Raw genomic sequence first — 10,853 nt, 5'->3', positions numbered from 1 at the left:
GAGGAGCAATGCATTCACTTGGAGAGGAAGACCAATTCAAATGACAGATTTCTCTTCTGAAACAACGTGAAGATGTCCTTCAAGAAGAGGAAATAGATGTTCTCAGACAAAAGAAAGCAAAGAGAATCTGAGCAAGCAAACTGATCCTTAAAGAATGGCTAAAGAAAGGTCTCTCAACAGAAAGGAAACGATAACAGGAGAAGGCTTAGAACTTCAGAAAGAAAACAAGACCATCAGAATAGGTACAAAGAGGGACAATTTTATTCGGTAAAAAGAGGAAAAGATGATATAATATCCTACTTCCAACGAGTTTTTAAAATCACAGTTGATGACTGAAGTAAGGCACCTGATGTGGCAATCAAAGTCTGTTAGAAATGCTAAGACATTTATAGTTAAGTGGGGAGGGTAAATGGACCTAAGTGGAAGTCAAGTTTCTACAATTAACTTAAAGTTGTAAAACACCAGGGCCAGTAGACTGGGATAAGTTACATATGTACACTGTAAACCTAAGGCAACTACCAAGAAAATAATACAAAGCATTATACTAAAAAAACAAAACAAATCAATCAGCCAGGGAGGACTGCTCGTGTCTGTAATCTTGGCACTTTGAGAGGCTGAGGCAGGAGGATTGCCAAGGCCGGTAGTTCAAGAGCAGCCTGAGCAACATAGTGGGACCCTGTCTCTACAGAAAATAAAAATAGATTAAAAATTAGCTGGGTGTGGTGGTGCACATCTTTAGTCCCAGCTACTAGGGAGGCTGAGGTGGGAGGATGGCTTGAGTCCAGGAGGTCAAGGCTACAGTGAGCCATGATCATGCCACTGCACTTCAGTCTAGGCAATAGTGTAAGACCCTGTCTTGAAAATAATAACAGTTAACAACGATAATAATGACTTTACCTTAAATGTAGAGTGGATTAACAAATATGATGCAACAATATGCTGTCTACATGAAACTCACTTCAAAACAAGGATATTAAAAGAATGGAAAAATATATACTATGAAAGCATTAATAAAAACAGAAGTGGCTGTATTAAAACATCTGATAAAGGAGACTTCAGAGCAAAGAAAATTGCTAGGAAAAAAAGGACATTACATAATAAAAAAAAAGGTTAATCTATCAAGATGATATAATAATCCTAAACATTTATGCACCACACAACAGACCCTCAAAATATATGAAGCAAAAACTGATAGAGCTCAAGGAGAAATAGACAAATCCACAATTACAGTTGAGGACTCTTAACTGACATAACTACTGAACAATCAGCAAAGATACAGAACTCAACACCACTATCAATCAACAAGATCCAACATATGTGGAACATTCCACCAAATAAGAGAATAATGCGTTTTTCACGTACTTGTGCAACATTCATTAACAGAAGACCACAGAACATCTGCCAAAAAGACTACATCCTAGGCCACAAAACAAACCAACAAATTTAAAAGAAGTGAAATCATACACAGTATATCTCTGTCCATAGTGGAGTCAAACCAGAAATCAATAAAAGAAAGATAAGAGGAAAATCTTTTCTTTTTCTTTTTGAGGAGGGGTCTCTGCCACCCAGGCTGAAGTGCAGTGGCACAATGTTGGCTCACTGCAACCTCTGCCTCCTAGGTTCAAGTGTGCACCACCACACCTGGCTAATTTTTTGTTTGTGAAATGGAGTCTTACTCTGTCGCCCAGGCTGGACTGCAGTGGCACAATCTCTGCTCACTGCAGTCTCAGCCTCCTAGGTTCAAGTGATTCTCTTGCCTCAGCCTCCTGAGTTGCTGGGATTATAGGCACCTGCCACCACATGTGGCCAATTTTTGTATTTTTTGTAGAGACGGGGTTTCACCATGTTGCCCAGGTTGGTCTTGAACTCTTGGGCTCAAGCAATCTGCTGCCTTGGCCTCCCAAAGTGCTGGGATTACAGGTATGAGCCATTGTGTTGGGCCATATGACATTCTTAAAATGACAAAATTATAGAATTAAAGAATATTCATTGCCAGGGTCTGGGACAGGAGGGGAGAGAGTGGCTACAAAAGAGCAGCTTGAGGGAAACTTCTGATGGAAATGCTGTGTATCTTGACTGCACTGACGTCAATATCCTGGTTGTAAGATTGTGCTATAGTTTCGCAGGACATTACCATTGAGAGAAAGCTGGCAGAGGATGCGTGGGATCTCTAGTATTTCTTGGAACTGCATAGGACCCTATAATTATCACAAAATCCAAAAGTTAATTTTTTTTTAAAAAAAGTATGTTTAGTTCCTAGCTCTGCCATCTTCTAACTAGGTAGCTGAACTTGAAGAGATTTTAAACTCTCTATCCTCAATTTCCTCATTCACTAAATGAGGTAATACTATCTGAAGCATTATGAAAATTAAACACCATATCTGAAAGGGTCAGGCACAATGTGCATAACACACAGTCGGTGTTTTAAAACGGGCCTGTCAACACTAAACCTCTACATAGACACAAATATTAAACAGCATCATTCAAATCTCCAGTACTAAAACCACTGCAGAGCACTCTATTTAAAGTCTCTTCCCTGGCCGGGTGTAGGGATTCACACCTGTAATCCCAGCACTTTGGTAGGCTGAGGCAGGTGGATCGCTCGAGTCCAAGAGCTTAAGACCTGCCTGGGCAACCTAGTGAGACCCCCATCTCTACAAAAATTAGCTGGGTATGGTGGTGCACACCTGCAGTCCCAGCTACTCAGAAGGCTGAGGTGGGAAGATTGCTCGAGTCCACGAGGCAAGACTACAGTGAGCCATGATAGTGCCACTGCACTCCAGCCTGGGTGACAGAATGAAACCCTGTCTCAAAAAATAAAAATTAAAAAATAAAATAGTCTCTTTCCAAAGTGATCTGTTCAAATAAAAATGCGTGGGTGGGGGGTGAAAAGGAGGAAAGGGGATTTTTGAAAGATGAATTTCTAACTTGTTTTTGAAATGGTCACAACAGATAAAGTGAGTTTAATATGGAACTATAATCAGTAAAAAAACGAAGTTGGAAAGGAATATAGGATACTAGTTAACACATTTTGTTGTAAGAAAGTCAGTGAAAGTTAATCTTTCTATGCATCAGGAGAAGGTTAAGGTTGAATTTTCTTTTTTTTTTTTTTTTTTATGCAGTCTCCCACTGTCACCCCGACTGGAGTGCAGTGGTGTGATCTCGGCTCACTAGAACATCCACCTCCCAGGTTCAAGCGATTCTCCAGCCTCAGCCTCCCAAGTAGCTGGGATTACAGGTGCCCGCCACCACGCCCAGCTAATTTTTCGCATTTTTAGTAGAGACGGGTTTCATCATGTTGGCCAGGCTGGTCTTGAACTCCTGACCAAGGCTGGGATTACAGGCGTGAGCTACCGCACCCGACCAGGTTGAGTTTTCTAAAATGCACTTCATACACTGATTTAGACTGAAGATTCTAAATACTTTCTCCACCTCCTGAGTTAAAAGAAACTAGAAATAGCCAAACTGCTATACTTTTATGCTTGCCTGGTTTTGAGGTCTGGACAATCAGAAAAAATAAAATCAGGATCTTTACGAGAGAAGTTAAAGGGCAGGACCTGAGACAACCAAATGCACTGTGTCACAGACGCTGTGGGGAATTCTTAAACAATCGATCCCAGTGAGCTATGCTGGGCACCTAGTCTTTCAAGTTCAGGAAGTATCCGACCAGAGCTCTGACTCACCAAGGCTTTGCAAAGAGGTAATATGAAAAAGGGGGTTTTATCAAATTATTTTCTTCCCTTCACAATCCTAAAGGAGCTATTTCTATTAAAATGAAATATTTCCATGAGAATCCGTCAAGTGGGAATACTGGCCTGGAAGTCTGGACTCCAGCATAGAGACCCAGTAAGGAGTCACTTCATCTCTACGGCTGAGGCAGGGGTCCTTATGGGTGAAGTGAGAGAAATGTACAGAATAGGTTTCCACAGGGCTTTGCTAAATTTAAAATCTCCCAGGCACCAGAAAACCTAGTCTCCAGGTAACTTTTCTGACATGGCAAACTTCTCTCCACCTCTGCTTTGAGATAATTTTCTTTGCCTCTAACTTGGGGTTGGGAAAAAAGCGGTGAGGGGATAAGGAAAGGGTAGAGAGGGAGGTGAGAAAGAAAAAAAAAGGAAGAAAGGGAAGGAAGAAAAGAAGGGAAGGAAGAAAAGAAGGGAAGAAAGAAAGGGAAAGAAGAAAGGGAAGGAAGAAAAGGAAGGAAAAAAGGAAGAAAAGGAAGGAAAAAAGGAAGAACAGGAAGGAAAAAAGGAAGAACAGGAAGGAAAAAAGGAAGAACAGGAAGGAAAAAAGGAAGAATAGGAAGGAAAAAAGGAAGCGAGGGAGGGAAAGGGAAGGAAGAAAAGGAAGGGAGGAAGAAAGGGGGGGGAAGGAAAGGGGAAAAAGGGAAGGAAGAAAAGGAAAGAAGGAAAGGAAGAAGGAAGGAAGAAAAGGAAGGAAGAAAGGAAGAAAAGAAAGGGAGGGAGGAAGGAAAAAGGGAGGGAAGGAGAAGAAAAGATGCTATTTAGGTGTAAGCAAGGTTCCACTATTCCCTCATCACCTGTTTTCTCCAGATTTCCTTCTCTGGGGCCCTTTAACACAGGCTGACAGTACTCAGAGACTAGAACGCTGACTTTATCAACGCTATAGTTCTTTATTTCTTCACTGTCACTCAGGCTGGAGTGCAGTGGCCCAAACATGGCTCACTGTAGCCTTGACCTCCCAGGCTCAAAGGATTCTCCTACCTCAGCTCTCAAGTAGCTGGGACTACAGGTGCACTCCAGCATGCCCAATTAATGTGTTCATTTTTGTGGCACTGGGGTCTTACTATGTTGCCCAGGCTGGTCTCATACTTCTGGCCTCAAGTGATCCTCCTGCCTCAGCTTCCCAAAGTGCAGGGATTATAGGCATGAGCTATGACACCTGGCTGACTTCTACAGTTTCTTTCACAAATATGGCAAAGAGAAAAAAGGAAGCAAGAGATAGGAGGAGAATCTGGAGATTACAATCTGTATCAATTCAAACAAAACAATTATTCCACAATGGAGGAATTCTGAACACTGGATATCCGGCGATATTGAGCTATTGCTAATTTGATTTGCTAATGGTACTGCAGTTTCCTGATGCAATTACACAAAGTTGGATTTGCTTGGAGACCACGGGGGAGGGCACAGGTGAATAGGATTGGCACAGAATTGATAGCTGCTTTAGTTGGGGGGGTGGGTACTTCATAGTCATTCTATTTTCTCTACTTTTGCAAATGTTTTAAGTTTTCCTACTAGAAACTGTGGCTCACACCTGTTATCTCAGCACTTTGGGAGGCTGAGGCGGGAGAATCGCTTGAGCCCATGAGCTTGAGACTCGCCTGGGCAACAGTGAGAGCCTTTCTTAAAAACAAACAAAAAGTAACTGGTTCCCCGTCCAGTCTCCACTGCTCTTATTTGAAGCTCAGCTGGAGGGCAGGGCAAGCTGCACTCCTACCCCAGAAAGCTTCCAGTGGGAAACGGGAAGATGCCATTCTGCTAGGGCACATCCAGGAGGGGGCTAAGTGCCAAGCCCCCACGCCCCAATCCCAGAAGCTGGCCTGAGTTCCCACTCCCACAGTGCACAGGCACCCTAGAGAGGGCAGAGATAGGCCGCGTGCCGTGACTCATGCCTGTAATCTCAGCACTTGGGGGAGGCCAAGGCAGGAGGATCACTTGAGGCCAGGAGACCCACACCAACCTGGGCAACACAGCAAGACCCCATTTCTACAAAAAAAAACACCTTAAAAATTAGCTGGGCTGCTGGTGCATGCCTGTAATCCCATTACTATGGGAGGCTGAGGAGGGCTTGGGCCCAGGAGGTCGAAGCTGCAAAGAGCTGTGCTCGCGCCACTGCACTCCATCCTAGGCAACACAGGGAGAGACCCCCATCTCAAAAAAGGCTGGGGGTGGGGTGGGGCAGAGGCGACGCTAGCAGGCTCCGGGGAATGGGTGGGGGAGTGGGTGCAGGCGGGGCTGGATCCAGCATCCTCGCCCCGGGGGTCCCCGCCCCGGCGGCCCGGACCACGGAGGGGCCCGGGCGGGGGTTAGCGCGCCGGCACACCTGGGTGCAGGTGCTGGGAGGTGGGGGGGCACGCGTCACCTTGAGAATGTTGTCAAAGATGGTGTCGCGGAACTCCAGCAGCGCCTTCTGATCGAACTCGCGGCCGTGGATGATGCGCATCTGCTTGAGGAAAGTGGACTTGCCGCTCTCGCCAGCGCCCAGCAGCAGGATTTTCACCAGGCGCCGCACCGCGCGCCGCTCGCGAGCCAGCAGCGCGTCGATGTCGCGGCTGCGCCTCCGGGCCTCTCGCTCCGCGTCGCGCGCGCCGCCGCCCGCCCTGCGCTCGCGGGCCCCGCCGGCCTCGGCCGGCAGCAGGCAGCGGCTGAGGGTCCGCACCACCCCGGACATGGCCCCTCAGGCCGCGGCCGCACCCCGCCGGCGCCCGGGGGCCATGGACGCTCCCGCCGGCGAGGGCGAGCCCGGGCCGAGGCACCGCCCCACGCCCCGCCGCTCGCCTCAGGCCGCGTCCGCCGCCGCCGCCACAGCCGCAGCCGCCGTTGCAGTAGCTCTGAGGCCCGCACTCGTCGCCCGGCCGCCACTCGGGCCCGGCGGAGGGGCGGGGCGGCGCCGCATGAAGCCCGGCGGATTGGGCTGGCTGCCGTCCATCCGGCCATGAGAGCCCTCCGATTGGCTCATCCTGCCAAGGGAGGCGGGCGGCCTTTCCGGCCTCGGGGCGGGGTCGACGCCGAAAGAGGCGGGATCTTTGAGGTGAAGGCGCTTCTCATTGGACGCCCAGGCCGAGGTTCTCTCTTGCAGAATGAAAGGGAGGCGGGGTCGCCTGGGAGGCTGAGCGGCCGTCCGCCATGGTCGATTATAATTGCTCTGAATGGACGTCAATCATGGCCAACTGGGGTGGGATTGGGTGTTTGAGGAACGGGGCGTGACCAGAAGTGCCAGGTGTACAGAAAGAGTCTCGCTTGGTTCCCAGATTGGGTCCGCCTGTGAGACCAGGACCTTGCGGAGTCCCCGAAGGCTGGGAAATACTGATAAGAGGTTCAGCTGCTCGTCGGGTTCTCTCCGATGGTCTTCCATAAACACTGGAGGGGGATGGGCCACAGATTTCAATCACATGCACCCTTTGATAGTTGCATGGGCCTCTAGGAGGCTTTCCCAAAAGCTAACTTGACTAATCACCGAAATCACCAGAAGCTGCTCCAAAAGTCTTATGCCGCCCAGTGATTGAGGTAGTGGGGTCTGGAGTTGCTGGGCCTGAATTGGAATCTCCAGTTGACCAGTTACTAGTTGTACTAGTTGCATAACTTTTTTAGCAGCTCTCCCCATCTTTTTGATGTTCCTAGCTTCAATTTCCTCACCTGTAAAACAGGGGTGTTAATAACGACATTGGTCAGGCTTGGCATTGCTCAAATCGTCATGAAGATATAAATTGAAAACATGAACTTGCAAAACAGCATGTGAGCCAGCCCAAAATCAGCTCTTGATAAAGATCACCTGATTACACATTCGTGCCTGTCCCATATCTACTGAATCAGAACCTCCTAGAAGGAGCTCAGGTATCCCTTATGAGCTCCAACTGATTGGCCAGATTGAAGAATCATGGTTTTAAGGATTATCCTGCCCCAAGTTCCCTTGCCACCATCTACAGGTGGATACAATGAAGACTAGCAGAAAAACAACATCACCCAAGGGCCAACCAGAATTCTGCTCTTTTACTATATCCTCCTAACTAGCAAGGGCTACACTCAATAGAAAAAGTGATTAGTGAATGTGATTCCATTCAATTATATACGTCATTTTTGCGTAATCATTAAAACGCCAGTCACGGGGGATTTCTGGAGAGGAATCTGAAGATGGAAAAGCTGCAAACTTTGCATCAAGAAACTTACCCATTAGGGGGCCAGACTGCTCAAATCACTGGGCAAAGTGGAGATGGAATACTTCTTACTAAACACTTGCTTTCTGCCATAGAACCAGGGTATTCAAGGATTTATTTATTTTTATTTGTTTATTTCAGTAGGTTTTTGGGGAACAGATGGTGTTTGGTTACATGAAAAAGATCTTTAGTGGTGATTTCTGCGACTTAGGTGCACCCATCACCCGAGCAGTGTACATTGAAACCAATATGTAGTCTTTTCTCTGTCGCCACCCCTGACCTTTTCTGGAGTCCTCTAAGTCCAATGTATCATTCTTATGTCTTTGTGTTCTCATAGCTTAGCTCCCACTTATGAGTGAGAACACAGGATGTTTGGTTTTCCATTCCTGAGTTACTTCGTTAAGAATAATGGTCTCCAATTCCATCCAGGTTGCTGTGAATGCCATTATTTCATTCCTTTTTATGGCTGAATAGTATTCTATGGTCTCTGTCTCTCTATAATAGAATTTTCTTTTTCCACTCATTGATTGTTGGGCATTTGGGCTGGTTCCATCTTTTTGCAATTGCAAACTGTGCTGCTATAAACGTGTGTGCAAGTATCTTTTTCATATAACGACTTCTTATCCTCTGGGTAGAAATCTAGTAGTGGGATTGCTGGATCAAATGGTAGATCTACTTTTAGTTCTTTAAGGAATCTCCACTTTGTTTTCCATAGTGGTTGTACTAGTTTACATTCTCACCAACACCGTAAAAGTTTTCCCAGCCAGGTGCGGTGGCTCATGCCTGTAATCCCAGCATTTTGGGAGGCTGAGGTAGGTGAGGGAGGTGGAAGTTACAGTGAGCTGAGATCACGCCATTGCATTCCAACCTGGGCAACAAGAGCGAAACTTAAAAAAAGTGTTCCTTTTCACCATATCCACACCAACATCTATTTTTTAAAAAATTTTTTGGATTATGTCCATTCTTGCAGGAGTGAAGTGGTATTGTATTGTGATTTTGATTTGCATTTCCCTGATAATTAGTGATGTTGAACATTTTTTCCATACGCTTTTTGGCCATTTGTGTATCTTCTTTTGAGAATTGTATATTCATGTCCTTAGCCTGCTTTTTGATGAGATTGTTTTCTTGCTGATTTGAGTTCTTTGTAGATTCTGGATACTAGTCCTTTGTCGGATGTACAGACTGTGAAGGTTTTTCTCCCACTCTGTGTGGTGTCTGTTAACTCTGCTGATTATTTCTTTTGCTGTGCAAAAGCTTTTTAGTTTAATTAAGTCCCATCTATTTATCTTTGTTTTTGTTGCATTTGCTTTTGGGTTCTTGATCACGAAGTTTTTGCCTAAGCCAATATCTAGAAGGGTTTTTCCGATGTTATCTTCCAGAATGTTTATGGTTTCAGGTGGTGGATTCAAGTCTTTGATCTATGCTGAGTTGATTTTTGTATAAGGTGAGAGATGAGGATCTAGTTTAATTCTGCTACATGTGACTTGCCAATTATCTCAGCACTATTTGTTGAATAGGCTGTCCTTTCCCCACTTTATGTTTTAGTGTGCTTTGTTGAAGATCAGTTGGCTGTATTTGGCTTTGTTTCTGGGTTCTCTATTCTGTTCCACTGGTCTATGTGCCTATTTTTATACTAGTACCATGCTGTTTGGGTGACTAGAGCCTTATAATATAGTTTGAAGTCACATAATGTGATACCTCCAGATTTGTTCTTTTTGCTGAGTCACATATCTAAACTCCCTGGAAGGCTGGGCACAGTGGCTCACACCTACAATCCCAGCACTTTGGGAGGCTGAGGTTTGAGGATCACTTGAGCCCAGGAGGTCAAAGTTGCAGTGAGGTATGATCATGCCATGGTACTCCAGCCTAGGCAACAGAGCAAGACCCTGTTTCAAAAACAAAACAAAAACCAACTTCCTGGGGACCTTGAATGCACATAATATGTATCACTTGTCATTTGCTACAAATACTACAAATCATGGCATGAATTTATATTACTTATAAGTCAAGACTTTGTAATCCTTGAAAAATGATTAGAAAGTCTTGCTTGTTTGTGGAATGACCTCATAGAAGGCCAAATATGGCTGGGTTTGGTGGCTCATGCCTGTAATCCCAACCCTTTGGGAGGCTGAGGCAGGCAGATTACCTGAGGTCAGGAGTTCAGGACTAGCCTGTCCAACATGGTAAGAACCCATCTCTACTAAAAAATACAAAAATTAGCCGGGCGTGGTGGCAGGTGCCTGTAATCCCAGCTACTCGGGAAGCTGAGACAGGAGAACTGCTTGAACCCGGGAAGTGGAGGTTGCAGTGAGCTGAGATCACGCCATTGCACTCTAGGCTGGGTGACAAGAATGAAACTCTGTCTCAAAACAAGAAAAAAAAAAGTGCCAAATACTAGGCCTGGCATGGTAGCTCACACCTGTAATCCTAGCACTTTGGGAGGCTGGGATAGGTGGATCACTTGAGGCCAGCAGTTTGAGACCACCCTGGCCAACATGGTGTACCACTGCACTCCAGCCTGGGTGACAGAGCAAGAATCAGCCAAAAAAAAAAAAAAAAGACATTGTACAACAACAGCAAATCATAATTTTAAAAAATTAATAGAAGAGAGAATGGTAAACATTGGCAATAAAATGAGAGACCTAGAAGATAAAATGAAAAAAAAAAATCTCAAAACCCAGAGGAAAAGTATAAAGAGATAAGAATTGTAAGAGGAAGGAGAGGACAGTTAGAGGAGAGATCCTGGAGTTCTAATGTGTGAACTATGAGTTCCAGAAAGAGGAAGGGGAAAGAGATGGAGAAGAGGATTTTTTTTTTTTTTTTTTTTTTTTTAGGCAGAGCCTTGCTCTGTTGCCAAGCGCCAGGCTGGAGTGCAGTGACGTAATCTCAGCTCACTGCAACTTCCGCCTCCCGAGTTCAAGCAATTCTCCTGCCTCAGCCACCTTAGTAGCTGGGA

The 10,853-nt window shown here is 45.6% G+C and overlaps 1 protein-coding gene across 1 annotated transcript in view; it reads right to left on the bottom strand.

Annotated features, from left to right (window-relative positions):
* GNA12 (G protein subunit alpha 12) overlaps positions 1–6,614 on the bottom strand; it is a 119,643-nt gene extending 113,029 nt beyond the window's left edge. Inside the window, exon 1 of the mRNA XM_017533783.2 lies at positions 6,106–6,614. Coding sequence (XP_017389272.1) covers positions 6,106–6,414 — 309 coding nt within the window. The 5' untranslated portion in view covers positions 6,415–6,614. The remainder of the gene's footprint in view (positions 1–6,105) is intronic.
* Positions 6,615–10,853: the final 4,239 nt, after the last annotated feature.

Source organism: Cebus imitator, unplaced genomic scaffold (genome assembly GCF_001604975.1).
Source record: "Cebus imitator isolate Cc_AM_T3 unplaced genomic scaffold, Cebus_imitator-1.0 Scaffold82, whole genome shotgun sequence".
NCBI lineage: Eukaryota > Metazoa > Chordata > Mammalia > Primates > Cebidae > Cebus > Cebus imitator.
This window is presented reverse-complemented; position numbering and strand designations above follow the sequence as displayed.